This window comes from Cygnus atratus, chromosome 14 (genome assembly GCF_013377495.2).
Source record: "Cygnus atratus isolate AKBS03 ecotype Queensland, Australia chromosome 14, CAtr_DNAZoo_HiC_assembly, whole genome shotgun sequence".
In the NCBI taxonomy this organism is placed as follows: Eukaryota; Metazoa; Chordata; class Aves; order Anseriformes; family Anatidae; genus Cygnus; species Cygnus atratus.
Window position 1 is genome coordinate 13,317,070 of NC_066375.1, and position 18,341 is coordinate 13,335,410.

The window sequence follows — 18,341 nt, forward strand, 5'->3', positions numbered from 1 at the left end:
TGTCTGCGGGAAGCAACAGCAGCTCCGCTCGGGAAGGAGGCCAGACTTTCACACTTCAGGGGATGGCCAAGGGAGGATGATGCACTCGTGTCGTTAGTCATTAGCGTGGAACAGGCGGCTCCTCATCTCGCGGGGTTTGTGTGCTCAGCTGGAGGCCGTGGCAGCCTCCCCTGCATGAAGGGCCTGAGATCAGCGCGACTGCCGCGTGCTGGGCTGAGGGATGCTGGCAAGGGGACACCCTTGGTGCTCCTGCGCGGCCTGACGAATGTCTGTCCAGGCAGGAAGCATCAGTTAAGGGCCGTTGGTTTCTGAAGTGGTTCCCTTGAGCATCCGCAGCCTCTGGAGGTCGGCACAGCACCCCACGGCCCCCAGCACCAGGCAGAGACCACCCGGCGGTCTGCACCGTGTCCGTGACGGCTCCGAGGGGCAATCACTGCCCTCTTTCCTCCCCTGACCAATGCAGTAAAGGACAGATGGAAATGCAAACCCAGATTTGTTTACTAGGCTGTGATCAACTGGAGTATTACCATCCCGGCAATCCTGGCAAGTGTTCCCTCGTTCTGCGCCTTCGCAGCACGTGTGAACTTCTGGTTGTGTCACCTTCCTGTCCTCTCCTAACAACGTCTGACAGTGGGAAGTGATCATCGCAGCTAACGTTTGGGTAGCGTATGTCTTTCCACAGTTCCAGAGTGTTGAATAAATTGAACCCCGCTTCCTCCTTCACGTTCAAGCTGTTTCTGAATCCAGGCTTCACATCTTCCACGGCGGCTCTCAGCCCTCAGAGGTTTCTTCTGCCCCAGTGATCAAGCCCTTAGCTCCTGTCCCGGCGAACGTACCTCTGGTACCCACGACTGCTCTCCAGTACACAGGCAGTGCTCATCTCAAGGTCTTCCTGGCTTTTCCTAACCATTTCATTCCCAGGCTAAGTCCATCTGTCGGCTCCCTCCTCCACCATGGCAGAGGAGGGTTTTTTGTCTATGCCATTAAGGTCATGAAAACTTAATTGGCGTGTTGGCTTTCTGTGTCGAGGTATCTGTTGTCTCCATCCCACTGATGTAGGACACACTACTGAAATTCCCCTCTTCTTGCGTAAGTGCCTTATTCCACTGCATCTTTTATGCAGAATGTTCCCTTCTGAAAGTGCTTCACCTCCTTGCTCCTGCCCTTTCTGAGCATTCAGTTTAGCTGTGTTTCTTTGTTTTTTATATACGGATGTTCATTCATTGCTTTATTAACGTATTTTGGTAGCTAGCTTGGTCCTTGTAACTCCTTGACAGCTTGATTCAGGCATTCCTAGTTATTTCCAGTGCCCTTTCTCTGAAGATGGGCTCCACGCCACCAAGCTTCAGTCTTCCCACATGTATCCACCTGAGCCAAGTGTCCAGGCTCCATCTCCAACCAGGAGAGAGATGCCTCCAAAAGACAAAGCATCGTTGTAAGGCAGGACTCAAAGACAGACCCAACTCCCACAGGGTAGGTCATTTTTTTCTGCTCACTGCTGGTGACCAAATTCCTCCGAAACTTAAAAAAAAAAAAAAAAAAAAAAAAAAAAAGGGACAGACCCCTGTAGAGCCAATCCAAAGCTTTTGACTGTAGACTTGCCTTTCTGGGTTAGCCTGGGCAGGCTCCTTGGAAATCCAGGAACAGTTTGGTTCTCTGGGGATGTACAGACTGCAGATTGGAACATGGTACCGAGGGAGCCCAGGCAGCTCAGTGAAGCTAGATATCTTAATTTTAGGTGTCTAATGTTAAGTGAGATGTATCTAACACTTAGAAAGGTTTGGGGGAATGTCTCTATCTTATTTTATATTTGGAAAATAGAAAGGTACATAGTAAATGTTTGAAAAACAACAACAACAATAATAACAGTAATTATAGGTGGGTGCAATTTTCCTTTATCTTTCAACTGAAGCTACAAGAAAAATTACTGCTGTGCTGATATTTGGCAGGGACACCGATGCGAGTACCCACTTGTTTCTGAAAAATGCTGTTGGATTTTTAATGACCATCAGCAGCACAACCTTGATTTTAAATGTCATCCTAAATGTAGCAGTTCCAGCCTCCTCTGCCATAGTATGTGGGTGTTTGAGTAGGGATGAATCAGAAGGCAGAAAGAATTACTGGTGCTTTCTGTCACTCCCAAATTTTCCTCGAGGGCTTCCCACCCAGGAACGGGCTTGAAGAGCCTGTGGTCTTGCCCTGCAGCATCACAGTGCTGCTCCTGGGATGGAAAACCCCGCTGTCGCTCTCCCTCTGTTAATGCCTGGAAGTCCCTTGATCCAGAACTGGTTCATTGGATTTATCTGGGAACTGTTATTCCACGGGTCACACTTTGTGTTTATTAGAAAAAATAATAATGATAATACAGGTTTGCAGGGTTTGCAAATGCAGCTTTTCAGTTTTATCTCCTTTTTCCCTGCTGGAACTGTTCCCCAGGCTTCTCTTTTGGAGCTGCAATTCTCTGTGCTTGGCATTTGCGAGATGGTGATTTGCTTTTGTAAATGGAGCAGAGTCTCGGTTCTGAATTATGACTCAGTGAAACAAATCTAGTTTTCTAGTTTAAAATGATTCTAATAGCACTCTGTTAAACCCAGTGGGACTGGGAACAGCCAAAGTTGAAAACATGACAATTGTAATGGGTGTGATTCTTCTTGTGATCCACCATCTCCCCTTGCATTTAGAGCGAGTGGGAGAGATGGAAACCAGGCGTGGAAGTGATCAGCCGATCGTTGCTCGGGAGCCAGCGGTGGTGTGCCCTCCGATGCGGCACCGGGAGGTGCTCTGGGGCAGAAAGGGTGGTAGCTGCTGGAAGGATTTGCTTGATGCAATGTAATATCTTCGGCGGTTACAAGAGGAATGCAGAGAGTTGAGAAGCAGATGGCAGGGTTAAAATAGGACAGTGCGGCTCGGAGATGCTGTGGAGGGAGGGAAGCGAAGTGCCTGTTCTCACACTTTGCTCGCATCTCCTGCAGGAGCTGCAGAGAGCCTGTGCGCTCCTTTGGCGGTCCCAGCAGGGACGAGCCAGGCAAATGCTTTTTTTTTTTTAAATTATTAACACTTGTCTTAAAGAAAAATCAGCTCAAATGAGCAAGCAAACAAATAAATAGAGTAACAACCAGAGGTCTGAGCCTCAAGCCACCTTCCAGGTGCTCACTGCCACTCGAGGGTACAAGCCCAAGTGCTAGGAGCCCAGCGGGCAGCACAGAGGCTTTCTTCTCGTGGTGCTTTCAGACAGGTTTTTTACAGCGTTTTGTGTTACCTGAGGCATGGCAATAGGCTTTGTGTAACTGTTCGAGTAATTTAGAGAGTAATTCAAGGCATGCAGTGTGACCTGGCAGATCTGGCAGGGCTGCAAAGCTGCCTGACTGCGAGGTGCTGTTTCAGAAGGCCTTGCTCAGGGGGCCTTCAGCAGCAGCACAGAGCTCAGAGGGACCTGCTGGGTGCTCCTGCCTTCCCCACCGCCCCAGGCCAGCTGAGATTTGGAGGCTGGAGGCATGCAGGGAGCTGCCGCAGCAGCACTGCACAGCCTGGGAGCCGTGACCTGGAGCAGCAGCACCGGGAACCCAAGCTCAGGAGATGGCTGGTGCCGTGGGCACTGGCTTGCAGCGGGGACATCGCCTGTTTGTCACACCAGAGCTACGCGGTGTCAAAAAGGAGCGTGAAGAAGGAAGAGAGTGGGGCAGCAGCGCGGGGTGAGCAGCGGCCATGGCGCAGGAGCTGGTGTTCCCACCGCATCCCGGGGCTGCTGCCGGTGCTCCTGGTAGCACTTGGGCTTCCTATAAATCAGGGAGGGCTCTGAAGTGTCTCTGATGAAAAGCACTGGATGAACTCAAGGACATGGTATTAATCCTGCGATATTGTTCTCGTTCCTTGCTGCGTTGTGATTTTGAAAAGAAATCAAGACATTTTTTGCCGGCTATGGCTAAATTACGTGGAAGTAAATGAGTTTTGCCCTCATAGAAAGACACTCACTCTTTATTAGTGCAGCCTCTGATGAAACAAAACCCATCCTCAGGCAACGAGATGTATTTGACCTACAGTAAAATAACAGGCTTTCAGAAATGCATATTGTTTTGTAAGCATGGCACACGGAGCCTTAAGGTTGATTTACGCCTCTGTATAAAGCATCACTTTGGATGACTGAGCACCGAGGGGAGTTTCTGTGATGTCCTTCTCCATGCACCCTGGAGCACTTGCTCGTACCCACCGAGAAGGATCGGTAATTTCACACATCGTGCTGGAAGGGAGCAAATGGCGTTTCCCTGCTCGTTGTGGAGGGAGCATGAGGCCCCTCGTGCACCCCTAAATCATGACACGCTCCGGAGCGGGCTGCCAGGGCCTGTCCTTCACCATCAGCAGGGCAGGGAAGGTGTGCTGACATTCAAGGAGCTGTTTCATCTCCTTTCCTGCTCTGGGCTGACAGGATGAAGTTGATAGCCCCCCGAGAATCCAAAAGCTTTTCATCACAGCAGCGGTGGTGGGTCTTTGATTAAACTCTTGGCAGCTGAGCTCGCCTTTGAGGCTCTTGACGGTTCCATCTGCCCTGGCGTCGGTGGGAGCTGGAGGTGAGCAACACCCTGCGAAGCCCATCAGTTTGGAGAAGGTGGTGTGAGGGTCGGGAGAAGATCCTCCGGGGTGTCCTCAGGAGCCTCACCCGTGCCGAGATGTTGGCTTTCCTGCCCACGCTTGGTTTGCTGCCGTGTGAGATCTCCAGCCTGGTTTTTTGTTTTATATCTGCAGATATAACACAGCCCATTGTGCTGTTGTTTGTGAGCGTTTAGCGGAACAACCTGCCGCAGCTGATTTTATTACGGCACCTAAGATTTTATTGTCCACACCCGGTATTCGCTTTTCTAGTCTGCTGCATGGCGAAGTGAGGAGCAAGAGGGGTTTTACTGCTTCGCTGCAGCTCTCCGTTGCCACAGGCGTGGTTTCTCCCTTCTCCTGGCCCCTCTCTGAAGCTGTTGTGCTTTGGGTGATTCCTCGCTTCACGGTGACCCCAGCGGGTGCTGGTCTCTGGCACCCCACACCTGGGGCGCTGCGTCCCAGGGGTGTTCAGATTCACCATGCCATCTCTTTATTTAATTACTTTTACAGCTCTTTGTGTAAATCTAATTATCCATCTGTTACGCTACATTATGGCACTGCAGCTTGTCTAATTGTTCCCTGTTCCAAAATACCGGCCTGCCTGCCTTCGCCCACTCCGGGCTCCTCGCCGAGGCCAGCAGCGGGCATGCAGGGCTCTTGGCGGCTCTCGACCCTGGAATCACCACGTAAAGGAGCTCTGCTTCGTGATGGAGCTGGGACTCGTTCCTCAATTCTCTGCAAAGGGCCTCACGTTGGGTAAGTGCCATGTTCCAGCTCAAATCAGAGCAGAGCTCGCCCTGGTTCAACTCCACATCACTCAGTCCGGGCACGGTGGTCTTGTCCGCAGCAGGACCTCATAGCCTGCCTGCCTTGAGCTGGGACATCACGGGGCTCACACCACCAAGAGACAGTTCAGCTTGTTATCTGGGACGCAGGTAGCAAGCCAAGGTTCCCCACCTTTCCCAGGCGCTCTTCGTGCTATTTCTGCATTTATGGCATGAATCATGCTCCCTCGGTTTAAGTATCGCATTAGCCCATCAAAATCACACAATCACGTACTCAGCTCCAACTTATTCTCTGCAGTTCTTTTCTCCTCTTAGCAACAAATACTCAATAACCTAATTGCTCATTAAAAACCACGCTTGCATCTATGTAATCCATTATGTCACGTTGAGACACGTTGTTCTCGCAGGGACGCTGCTGCTCCCCCGCTACCGCGATGAGCGCCTGGCTTGGTAGAAAGTGAGAAGGCAGCATTGCATTGAAGTGGAGATTTTCATCTTCTCAGGTTTTTTTTTTTGTGTCTCTCCTATGTTCTGCGCTTTTGAACATCTAACATCTCTTTTATGCTTCACATCTTTCATACGAAATTGTTGTATTGTGTTGCCTACTGAAACCTAGTTTTCCTTTTGTCAGGTTGTCCCCCCTCACCCCCACTTTTCTTCTCCGCTCTGTTTTGATCGGCACAACTACTTAGGGCTCCATTTTGCTGGGTGGTTTTTAATCTCCTTAAGTTATACCTCTGAAGGCCTTTGTGCTAAGCTCGGCTTTGGGCCGGCGCTCAGAGAACAGCCTTTCTGGGGCACTTGTGCCGCACGCGGGCCTCGGGGTGCGCGTGCTCCCCGCCGCCTCCTCTTCGCTCCCAAGGGGGGCAGGCGGCCTGCCCGGGGCTGGGGCTGGCTGAGCACCCTCCCGCCGTGCCTGCAGACATCCCACCTCCTTCTCCAGAGCGTGAGACTCTGCAATAGTGGAAAGTCTCCGTGCTGAATGTGTATTTTTGTAAGAGATTCACCCCTCTGCGCTTCAGCGCCGTGTGCTTGGTGCCGTGGCAGGAGCAGGCTGCTGGGGTGGCATCCTGCGGCGGAGCCGGGGTGGTGTTTCCCAGTTTGGGGGGCTGCACGATTCCCTGCGCTGAGCTGTCTCTTCTTGCCAACACAGCTCAGAACGGGACGTGGCCAACCTGTACGTACCGGGGGAGCTGCGGGCTCAGAGCCATGTTGGAGCTGCCACGTGCAGCAGGCGAGGAGCGGAGTGTGCAGTGTTGTGGGAGGGCTGTGGGAGCACTCGGCTGGCCCGTTCCCACCGCCTGGGGACCCTTGGGAGCACGGGACTTCATTTGTGGCTGAGCTCATCGTGACTGCGATGCAGTCGTTTCCGAGGGGAATATTTCATGCTGTAGCCAGTGCTTGGAACGCAGTGGCAAAGTGTGCGCTCTGCATGTGCCACTTCTCACCTAGACCATTTCAGTGCTTTTTTCCCTTAAAGCTAAAACCCAAAATCCAGCTGCAGAGGGATTAGCAAGCAGTTCGTCATCCAGCATCTCGTTTCGGTTCTTACTCAGAGTCACAGACCTACAGCTGCAGTCAAGGCTGGAATTACTGACTCCCAGACAAACCTTTAAACACTGCTGTTGTAGCAGCCAGTGTTGTCCGTGTCTGTGTGGCCGGGTAATTGTAACGTTATTATTCACACAAGAGCTGTCAGAAAGCCTCCAAACGCAGAGGCCTCTCAGAAAATAGTTCTTGGCCTTTTCACGTGTGACCCTGCCTGTGTAGCTTTCAGTTTCCAGTGCTCTCAGAAATGACCTTTTCCAGCACCTTTCCAATTCTCAGCCAGGTTTGAGAGGCACCAGAGCCCCGCGAGGCTCAGGGCCGTGTTTCAGGCCCCCTGGAGTGGTCGCAGCCCCCAACCACGTCGCTCCCCTGCGAGCAGAGGGCTGGGGTGCTGTCGTGTGCTTCGTTAGCAGAGCAAATGCTGGGGAGGACAAGCGAAGCTGCACTGCTTCCCTGCCTGTTTCTGATCCTTCGCTTGTAGCACAGGCTAAATAGACGGTACTAAATTTTTTAGGCTGCTTCACAGACTTTGATCCTTGGCTTTGATTTCCCACGCGGTATCACAGACTGCTGGTTCTGAAGAGACAAGAGACCCATTAAGTGCTGTCTAGCCCGGTGATTATCATGCCTCTTCACCACCACACCGCGCTTTCATCAAAGCCTGAGCTCAGGGCACGCATCCTGGTGCCCCGCTCAGCACCCCACGCATCTCGGCAGGGAGGCAGGGCAGAAGCACCCCCTCCGCTCTCCCCCACCCTCACCTCTTTGTGGTCTGGCTTCAGCAGGAGGCTCAGAGCAAGGAGGCAGCCCTGTTTTAGGGTCTCCGTTCTGCTCTGCGCAGTTTGTGCATCACTTTGGCAATAAGCAGCCCGAGAAATAAATATTCTCTGTGTGTCCTTGCCAGAGCAGTAGAGATGAGGGCGTTTGCCTGCCCGCCCTGCTCTGTGCTTCTGAGTCCCCGAGCCCCTCCACACCGCTTGGCTTTTCTTTTTTTTTTTTTTAATTTAAATCTAATTTTGCTGCTGTATTGCAAGCTCCCGTCTAACTGGAGAGCCGCTGTTGCCTCGGGGCTCTGCTGCTGCTTCTCAGTCTTCCCACACCCTCCGAATGTGCGCTCTGGAAAAACTTGGAGAAGTCTCCTTTGGGTCTGTGCACGTGTGTTCTGGGTCACCCTTGGATCAAGGCTGGGCAAGGTGATAGCGGGAGGGTATTCCTTAACAGACAGGGCTGTTAAATCCGTTCTTCAGCACAACAGGAGCTGTTTGTTTCCATGTGAAGTGAAAACAGCAAAGGTGAAGCCGGTGCTGGATGTGCAGGAGCAACGGCCCCGGCCCCAAAGCCTGCTGCCAGCTGCACCTCGATGTTCACTGGTGGCTCCTCCGGCCGGTCAGCCCCATCCTACAGCCTTGCTGCTTCCACAAAACGCTTTAGGAGAAAAAAAAAAAAGGCAGATCGGAGCAAACAGCCTGACCCGATGGCTGCTGGCTGAGGCCAGGTCCCTGCCAGGGCTCCTGCCTTCGGTGCCCCCCAGGGCAGGGCTGGCCACCCAGCACTGAGGCGCTGCCCCAGCCTCCCTGCCCTGCCCAGGGCCGGAGCTGATCGCAGCTCGCTGTTAATGCCTTTTCTCCCTCTCTCTGCGTGCTGTGGAGGCTTGCGGTGTTTTGGCAAACAGGCCTTGCCTGGCCCCTTGTGGGAAGTTATAACTCCAGCGTAGTGAAATATAAACTGGCAGAAAACGGAGTGTTTCCTTCTGCAGCAGGCAGGCTCGGGTGGAGGGGGTTTCTTTGCTTTCTTTCCCCGCTTTTGTTTTTCCTCCCTCAGCCAAAGGGCATGGTCACCCTCCTCCAGACAGGGAGCAAGAATGTGCTGGGCTGATAAAATGGCGCATTAAATTCGTGCTAGGCAAAGATACAGCTCCAGGAGCTCAGGAAGGAGGCAGCATAAATATTGTCTTGTGGCCAAAGTGACCGGTCCTACCTGCAGCGGTGTGTGTGACAGCGTGGGGCAGTGCTGGTGGCAGCTCAGCCCTCTGCAGAGGTCACTGCACCAGGTGGCAGCACCACGGAGGGCTGCAGGCGGCGGGGCTCTCTGGTGTTGGATGCAGAATTGGCCTGGGCTGGGGTGTGAAAGCACGAAGACGAGAACAGACCACAGACTGTGCCCTGGGGAACGGGGTGTGGTGTCCAGGATCCTTGCTGGGAGGGTCTGGTGGCCGTGTCAGAGCAGTTCAGAGGCCCTGGCATGATCTGGGATGGACGAATGGATGACCCACGTGTCAAGGAGCTCAGGGTCACCTGCCCAAGGAGCCTACCTTGTAAGGGACAGAGCTTTCACAGGAGCTGCTCAGAGATGATGGCATGGGCACCTGTGGGTGATGCAGGTTCCTGCTGGTCTCCCCAGGCTCTTTGCCCCTGCTCAACACATCTCAGCCAACGTGAACACCAGTGGTGGGCCCATTAAGACCAGTGTCAGGCCCATTAACCCCAGCACAACCCCCACCGCAGGACACAGGCAGTTTCCTGCGTGGGTGAGCTGGGCGATGGGTCTGTACCAGCCTTGGTTTTCTGCTCTTCAGGAAGAGGATGACAGAGGGACGGACGGACGGACGGACGGACACATGGATGGATGGATGGATGGATGGAGCCACGAGACCTCAGACACATGTAAAGGGAACGTCCATTTCAGGAGGGGCCCCATGATCAGAGAGGGTCCGTGCACCTCCCTCCTCCAAGGACAAACCGGGGCTGTGCAGAGCACGTGCGGGGTCTTCTGGTGGGGAGCTGCAGGAGCCCAAGCTCAGCACTCGTGCCAGGTCCCCCCGTTGTGGAGGCTGCTCCTCGCCCAGGTTTGGGGCTGGTTGATCCCGGCCCCTGCGGACACCCAGATCTCGGCCGTCCCCGCGGAACTGCGGGTGTTCGTCACAGGCTGTGCTCCGTCTCCGTCCCAGCCTCAGCGTTTCATTTCAGCAGATTTCATTGCTGATGCCAGCATCCCCTTATCTGGTAACAGATTAGCACAGGTTGAATTTCCTGTGATAGCAGTCCGTGGTCTGTCTCATTGTATTTATTTTGTTCGGGCTGCTTCTCCCTGGGCTTGACAGTGTAATTTGTACAAATCTGTGCTGAATTTCCAAAACCCTCAAATGGGCTTTTTGTTAGTGGACTATTGATAGTAGAGACATTAAACAACAGAAACATTGAAAAGGGAGCAGCACACCTACCAGCCAGGAAGGCTTCCTAACCTCACGAGGTTCTCCTTGGCAAAATCGCCATGGTTCAGAGATTTTAATTAGATCTAATACTCCAGGTGACCAGCCAAGCATTAAAAGGCATACCAATTTTTCAGTTATATCCCTTGCTGTGCGGTTTTTATTATTTATTTTAGGTAGGAGATGTGACAAAAGAACCTCGGTACCCCAGTTTTCCCTGAATGGCCTAAGAGCTCTCCAGCAGACGAGGGGCTCCTTTCAGTGCAGCTGTGCTCAGAAACGCGCCCGCCTGCAGCCTTCTTCTGCTCTCCCTTGCCCAGAGCAACTTCAGTGTGAAATCTGAGGGGGTTTTAGGATCAGAAGTTGTATTTTCTGCATGTCAGAGTTGCCAGCTCCTCCCTGGAAGCTGGAAATGCAGCGCTCGCACCCTTACCGGTAATGGAGCCCCGGTGCTGAAAGTGTGCCAGGCAGCCTGGCTGATGTGCCAGGCAGGACCCAGGCCTCCGCACCGTGATTTCGCTAGGAAAGCTCAGAGCAGAAACAAACACAGCCCCCCCCACACACGGAAAGGTGGAGACCAAAGCTGTCACTGCTGAAAAAACAGAGCTGGAAAAAATCTTCCTCCCCCTGCCTGGCTTGCAGCAGAGCCTGTCTGGGTTTTGTGTCTCCGGGCTCCCAAAGGAGCCTGCTCAAAAGCCCCGAATACGTCTGGCTTTTAAACTCATCCGCACAAAAGGGAGATGCAGGATTCATTCGCTTCTCCGGGGTGGATCTTCCTTCTTTGTGACTCTTTTGTGGCGAGTGCCACACTCCACCTTGTGCCTGCTGGGCTTTGTCAGACAGGTCTCTGAGAGAGTTGTGCTTTGTCTCCCACCGTCGTGCTCCTTCTGTCTTCGCCCTGGGGAAAGGGGAGAAGTCGCTGAGGCCGGGCTGATGCTGCAGGACGTCCCCGTGCGTTACCCTCGCTGGCGGGGCTGGGGCTGCTCCTGCGACCGCCGGTACTGCTGGAGCTGGGGGCAGTGGTGGTGCTCGGGGACAGAGCTGCCCTGGGCCTGGGGCAGCTGAAGAGTTTGGGGCTGATGCCATTCGCCTGCTTTGACTTGGCGATGCCATCGCAGCCACCATTTCCACCGTATTGAGGTGGAAAATACTGCGGGGGCCCACACGCTGCGGGTGACTCCAGTGATGTGAGAAGCAGTGGGAGGCATTGCCCAGCACCTTGACTGTCAGAGCCGAGCTCAGCGTTTTGCTCCATTTCTGTGAGCTTTTGCTCCATTTCTGTAAGCCAGAAAGCCTGGTTTAGTTTGAGGCTGCTCCCTACCAAGCCCATTTCTCCTCTATTTTGTTTTTTTATGACCCCGTCTCCCTCCATCTCCTATGTCTTGCACGATTCTCGGCGCTAGCTGCTCAGCAGCTTTCCGTGGCAGTAAGAGCTGTGGGTGTTTGCCGTAGCAGGGAGGCCTGACCTTGGGCTAATGCGGTGCAATCGCTGCTTCAGAGGCGAGCGGAGGCTGGAGTGCTGGGTCCTCCTTGGAGCGCGCGAGACCCAGGACCAGGGCTGGAGGCAGCCAGCGTGTTGTGGTCTGACTCTGAAAGCCCTGCCGAGGAGAGAGCACGTAGCATCCAGCCCGTGGCGTCCAGCCTCTCTGCCACCCTCGAGGCATTCTGGAAGTGGCACGGAGCAGAGGTGCAGGGGGACAGGACAGCTCAGCCTGGCATCGCCTTGCTGGTGCGGTGCTGGGGTGGCCCTTCGCACCTAGCCATGACATGTTAGCCTCGTTCTTTCAGACAGAGGGATGAATTCTGCCTTTTGTAGTCCTTGAAGAGAAGCGCTCGATGCAGATGTGTGGGTGGGGAGCCCAGGCTGTGATTCAGAGGCCCAGGGGCCAAGCAGGTCCTTCCCCAGGTGAGGCTGGAGCACGGCTGCGGTGCAGCGTGGGCACGCGACGGCAGAGCAGCGTGTCACTAAACCAGCACATTAACAGGCAGCCAGGAGCGTGCGGGAAGGGGAAGGCGAGGAGCGAGACAAAAGGCTGCTAAGGAGCAGACGCACGTCGGAGCAGCAGGGTTAATGGAGCGAGGGCTGCGAGGGAAGCGCAGGGGAGGGCTCCTCGCCGGGAAGAGGAGTGGGACGCGGGCACGCGGCGGGGTGGCACCGATGGCCCAGCATGTCCCCGTGGGCGCTGCCATCGCTTCAGCCACCCCTTGTTGTTGTAGTCCCCGTGTGTGACCTGCCTTTTGTGTGTGTTTTTTCTGCAGTAACCCCAAAGTCCAGGTAGAAGCGATCGAGGGCGGGGCGCTGCAGAAGCTGCTGGTCATTTTAGCCACGGAGCAACCCCAGGCTGTCAAGAAGAAGGTGAGCGAGCAGAGAAGCACCTCTGGGTCCAGCCATTTTCATGGGGACCTCGACGCACACACTCTGCAGGGAACCACACCTGCACTGGGTGGGCGTTTGCTCACCCAGGGCACCCCGGTGGGTCCCAGCCTTCCTGCAGGCAGGGGTGCACGTCCCCACCTCGGGGGCCGGGCTGGATGCCGCAGCCCTGCCGGGAGGAAAGGCGGGGATGCCCGCAGCAGGCACAGAGCTCAGAGGCCAACAAAGGCAGGAGCTGACATCTGGAAGGAGCTAATTGCCGTAGCCAGCCCCGCGTCCTGCCGCCGGCAGTGGCCGGCAGCGGAGGCTTTGTAGCAAGGCGAGCAGCTCGGGGAGCCCCCGGCCAAATGTGCAGCGCTGTCCGTCGGGCCGGGGGATTCCTCGCTCGCCTCCCTGCCGCCGTCCCCAGTGTGCTCCCTGGAGCATGAGATCTAATTAGCCTTGCCTTAGCGTGCGATGCCGCCGGTGTTTATTGGCCATAAAATGTTCTGTCGTCTTCTGAAAATCCAGTCCCACCACTTAACACGGTGACCTTCTGCAAGAGGGAACTCGGCAGGGTAAGGGAACTCACAGCTCTCGTGTTCATCTTCCACGTACCTGTTATTGGACAAACAGCGATGTGCTGCCGATGTTTGAACAAGGAGCGCCCACAAACGTGTTCCTCTCTAGTCTGTGGCAAATGTCCTCCCCCTGGGCCAGGCTGGGGAACCTCCGTGGGGAATCATGTGGGAGCAGTGCCCCACGGGGAGCTGCGTGCTCAGAAACTCCTCCTTGGAGTCCCTGGGGATCAACCCGCTGCTCATTTTGGGGAGGAGATGATGGCAGGGGTGCAGACGTCCCCACCAGCACCTCCCCAAACCCTTGGTGTGGGTATGGACTGATTCTTTCCAGAGAGACCAAACGTGTCCTGCTGGCAGCAGCTGGGGAAAAGCGAGAGATGAGCTTGGTGAAGTCTGCCTTTCCAGGCGGCATTGCTAGAGCCTGCAAGGGCACAGCTGAATCTCCTTTTCCAGGAGGACAAAAGCTTTTGATTCCCACTGTGGGTTCCCGTGCCACGTACTGTCCCCAGCCTCCCTGCAGGCCAGCAGCCCGATGCCCGGTCGGTGCCCGAGCCCCTGGGTTTTTCCGCACCGATGCTCGCAGCGAGGCCAGAAGTGCATCTCTCCACTCCCCGGTCCTTTGGCCTACGGTAAAAAAGGAGATGGAAACATCCGCTGATTTACCGCAGGCAACTCAAGAGATGTAAAATAGGAACAAACGGGACTGGGGGAGCAGTGGCTGTCAGCTCGGATCTGTCCGCAGAGAGCGAGCGGGGGGCAGGGGCCGCCCCCGTGCAGGTCGCTGGCGGTGCTGAGGCGAGGAGCCGAGGGGAGGATCCGTGCCCAGGTCCCCGCTCCCTGTCCCTGCACGGCCACGGCCCTGCCCCGAGGGCGCTGTCAGCGCAGGCACCTCGCCGAGCCCTTCCCCTGTCGCCTTTGGGAACCTCGGTCATCAAAATCAGTCACTTGGCCCCTAATTGCCTCCTCGGTGTCAGCCCCATCTACTAAGGGCACGGAGACAAGTGCACATGCGCTGGTGCCTCTTGCTGGCGGCGTGTGCTCCTGGCAAGCAGCACGAGCTTGTCCTCTGTCCTCGTGGGTACAGCGGAGAGGACGTTCCCCAGGCGCCCAGGTCACCTCCAGCCCTGCTTTGTCCCGTTCTGGCATCTTAGCCCGTAGCCAGCATCCGTACCGAGGGCTGGCGGGAGGGAGCTGCAGGACCCGATGGCTTCGGGTCGGTCCAGGAGCTGCCCACAGGCCCAACGCTGACAGTGGCGGTCTGGGGAGAGCGGGTGGACGGCACCGAGGGCTGGGCGGGGAGGCAGGTGCCCCTGGGGACCCGGAGGGGACATCCCTCCCAGCTGCGTGCCGCCGCTTCCCGGGCCGGGCGGCTGACGGACCTCTCTCCCCCCGCCAGGCGCTCTTCGCCCTGTGCTCCATGCTGAGGCACTTCCCCTACGCCCAGCAGCAGTTCCTCAAGCTGGGCGGCCTCCAGGTCCTGCGGGGCCTCTTCAGGCAGAAGGGGACGGAGGCGCTGCACGTCCGTGTGGTGACGCTGCTCTACGACCTCATCGTGGAGAAGGTGAGGGGGCGCTGGGCCGGTGGGATCCAACCTTGCTCTGCAGTTAACCGACGGCGCCGGTTCTCCCGGGGGTGTTCGTAAAGCAAACCGCAGGGACACGGGCAGGAGAACCGCGAGCTGGGCCCGCGGCGCTCCCCACGGGCTGCTGCCATCAGCACAGAGCCCGCGGAGCGGCGACGGCCGTGCCCCCGGCTGCTGGCGGGGGCTGTGCCCGCCTCGAGGCTTGCTCTGGAGCTGAGCCCGCAGCCTTCACTGGTTTGTTTCCCAATACCTTGGATTACTGCTGCAAATGTCAGTTTAAAAACCGCTTTGCCTTGCCATCGTTTGTTATTTAGTTTGCGCATTTCCCTTACTCCAGAGAATGGAAATTAAATCCACTCTCGCGCTGTTTATAGCCAATTTGCCCTGCAGATTATCGCTGCCGCAGCGCTCGGATTTCAGGAGAACCGTCTGTGGTTTGAAACAGTTGTTCTCCAGGAGATTTTGTAAAGGTGCAAATTATTTTGGTGGGTCTGAAATCTTACCAGGTGCTGGCTCTAACGTGCAGCCCTCCTGTTTGTCTGCCTGCAGCAAGGGGAAGGGCCGTGGGCCTTTTGCCGTAACCTCTCCCGTTTGCTCGTGTGGCACGTTTTACAGCCGTACCTCTGGCAGCCCCATCTGTTCCCAGCTTCCCTCTGGCTGGAGGCAATCTGCAGGCCCTACAGATTCTCGGTTTTATGTTAAAACAATGATTTTCACTGCCCTTCGGTCTGGGAGCGCCGCCTCCCAGCCAGTAACTCACAGCCCCCGCGCTTTTAGAGCCTGCAGAGAAAATGGGAGAAAACTCCAGCCTGGCAGGGAGCGGAGCTGGGCCAAGTGGGGTCGGCAGATTCAGAGTGGGCTGGGTGAAAATCTGGTTTTAAAATCGTAAACTAACATCAGCTGTGGTGGGTGCCAGCTCCCTGCATCAAAGCACAGAGAGCAGAGGGTCTGAGTGGCTTTTTTCTGCCTCCTGCTTCCATTTTTTTCACCACAAGCCCTGCATGGCTGATGTACAAATGGAGTTTAGCAAGTAGCCCTCTCGGGGACCAGGAGAAGGGAGGGTGATGTTGGTGCTGTCCCTCCTTGTCCCCTGTGCCCAGCCCATCAGTGGGGTAAAGCCCTGCGATGGAGCTGCCCGCAGCAGCTGCCCCGGGGACAGCAGAAGTCCCTCGGCAGCTGAAGGAAAGGTCAGGGGCGTCCCTGGGGACCCAGGTGGCCCCTGGGGACAGTGTTGTCCCCTTGCTGCTCGGGGCTGGTGCACGGGCTGCCCTCTCCCTTCCCCAGCGCTGCAGGTCTGGTTTCTGCCCACCAGCCCCGCAGAAGCCCGAGCCTCCCTCAGCAGCCTGAGCCGAGCAGCCCCGCGGTAATCACGACTAATTAATGACATGGCCCTTATCACCGGGGGCTGGCAGCTAGGAGCAGCAGCAGGCCCGAGGGCCTTACAGGTCTTCTCTCCCCCAAGTCCCCTCCCCATGCCACCAGGATCCCCAGGCACCGAGAGCTTTTTCCAGGGCCACCACTTCGTGGCCACCCCTGTGTTCCCACCGCAGGTCACCTTCCGAGGTGGGGTTTTGGGGCGTGCAGCCCGCTGTCCTGCGAGGCAGCCCTCCCGGAGCAGTGAACCAGTACGGATGGTAAACAACCCCCTGCCTGTTGCCCTTCCCCACAGATGCTGCTCGAGGACTCGCAGCACGGCGACCAAACGGAAGAGAAAATCCAGCAGTACCGGCAAGTCAAGCTGGTGCCGGCGCTGGTGGAGCAGGACTGGTGCGTGGTGGTCTCCAAGCTGCTGGCCCTGCCGGAGCACGACGCCCGGGAGAAGGTTCTCCAGCTGCTGGGCGTGCTGATGGCCTTCTGTAGGGAGCGCTACCGCGGGGACCGGGCGCTCAGCGCCGCCCTCGGCCTCCTGCGCAGCGAGTACGAGGAGCTGGCGGCCGAGGAGCAGAGGGACGGTGACAAGGACGGCTACTTCAAGGAGCTCCTCGGCTCCGTCAACACCATCATCCAGGAGTTAGGATGAAAAGCGCGGTAATTTCAGTTGCATTGCAGCTAATTCAGGACAACGGCGTGGCATTTGATGGGCTCCTGTGTAAAGGCACTTCTGAATAAACTGCTGGGCTAACCGAGACCCCACCCTGCGCAAGTGTGCCAGCGGCGTCACTGTGAGAGCGAGTGTCAGGGGCGTGCTGGTTTTCACATGAAATGCTTCTGGTCACAGAGGGCCGTGCCCGGCAGGGGCAGGGGCAGAGTTTCGCCTTACATTGCCTGTCGTCCTCCAGCCGGGTCCCTAATGCAAATGTCTGAGCGCGTCCTGCAGGACTATTCGGGGTGCTGAGGGGTTTGGGTCTGTCCTTGCTGGGCAGAGCTGCTGCGCGAGGGGAAATGTTTGTTCCTGCAGCTCCGCTCCGCCTTCGGTCTGGCCTGGCGGTGGCTTGCAGAGTGCCTGTGATCTGCGTGCTGCTGCATGATGCATCGCAGCACTGGGCGAGCACAGCCTGCTTTTGGGTTTTGTGCTCCTCTGGGAGGCCCAAGTGGTGTTCCCGTGAGACGCTGGGCGAGGGGCTCTGGGGCCCTCTGCTCCAGCCTTCGTTCGGAGCAGGACTCGCCGGTCCCTTGGTCACACCGGGGTTCTGCCACGCCGCCACCCTGCCGTGCAGCTCCCAGGCCCTCCCTGCTCGGAGACCTGCAGGTCGGGGGCGCTCGGGGTGCCAGAGCATCGCCTCAGGGCCTGGCGTGGTGCGGCCACGGGCCAGCTCCGTCCCTCCCAGGAGGCGATGGTGGGTGGAGCTCACAGCCCTGTGAAAAACCAGCCGCTCCTGCTGCTTAGATTCTTCTTGTCTCTGGAGATGGGCTCCAAGATGCCGATTCCTAGGGACTGAGGCTCACAGCCAAAGGTTTTTGATGGGTGACATGCAGCAGGTAGACTTGAGCCCATTCTAGGTTGCCGGCTGGCCATCAGAGGGTCACCGTTCCTCCGACCCCTCCTTTCCGTGTGGGGTGGTGCGGCTCCCTCCTGCACCCCTGCCAGTTGCAGCTCCCTGCCCTCAGCTCCCCCGTACACCCAGGCTGGGCTTCTCCTCGCCAGCTCAGGGAAGAAGTCCTGCCCTCTCCGTGTCCTTCCCCAGATGAGGAAGAAACCAAAAATCTCACCCATGCTTCTGGCTGCCCACCTCCTGGCCTGCAGGTGACTGCCACCATCAGCAAAGAACATTATAAAAACGACATTTGTTCATTATTTTGTCTGTCTAACATCAGCCCCTCCTTGCTCTGAATCCTCTTTTGAAAAAAGGGAGATTCTGAGCCACTGCCCCATAAAGAACGAGTCCCCCCCCCCCCCGAGTCCTGCAGCGCAGGACGTCGCGGTGAGCTCCACGGTGATGCCGTGTGCTCAGGGATGGGCACCAGGTCCCCACGGCCACCAACCTGGTTCCACCGTAGCCCGTGGTGGAACGAGAGGAAGGAACATCACCCTGCTGTCTCCTGGGTGGCACATGTTGGCCCTGACTCATCACCTGCACGTGGTTTTGAGCTGCTGCAGATGGCCTTTCTCCATGGGGAAGCCCCGGCCCCTGCACCACAGGGATGTTGGGGTCCCAAGAAGCCAGCCCCCACTTGGGGTTGGTGCTGCGGCCACCCCTGCCATCCCGGCCTGCTTCACAGCACGGGGAGGAGCCGAGCGCTTCTAATGCCCACATTC

At 56.6% G+C, this 18,341-nt stretch overlaps 1 protein-coding gene across 6 annotated transcripts in view; it reads left to right on the plus strand.

Annotated features, from left to right (window-relative positions):
* SIL1 (SIL1 nucleotide exchange factor) overlaps positions 1-16,777 on the plus strand; it is a 93,929-nt gene extending 77,152 nt beyond the window's left edge. For 3 of the 6 annotated variants that reach the window (XM_050713561.1, XM_035562868.2, XM_035562869.2), the window contains 4 exons: positions 12,388-12,484; positions 14,459-14,623; positions 16,106-16,207; positions 16,314-16,777. In XM_050713561.1, coding sequence (XP_050569518.1) covers positions 12,388-12,484; positions 14,459-14,623; positions 16,106-16,207; positions 16,314-16,664 — 715 coding nt within the window. In that variant the 3' untranslated portion in view covers positions 16,665-16,777. The remainder of the gene's footprint in view (positions 1-12,387; positions 12,485-14,458; positions 14,624-16,105; positions 16,208-16,313) is intronic. The other 3 variants (XM_050713562.1, XM_035562870.2, XM_035562871.2) reach the window with 1 other exon arrangement.
* Positions 16,778-18,341: the final 1,564 nt, after the last annotated feature.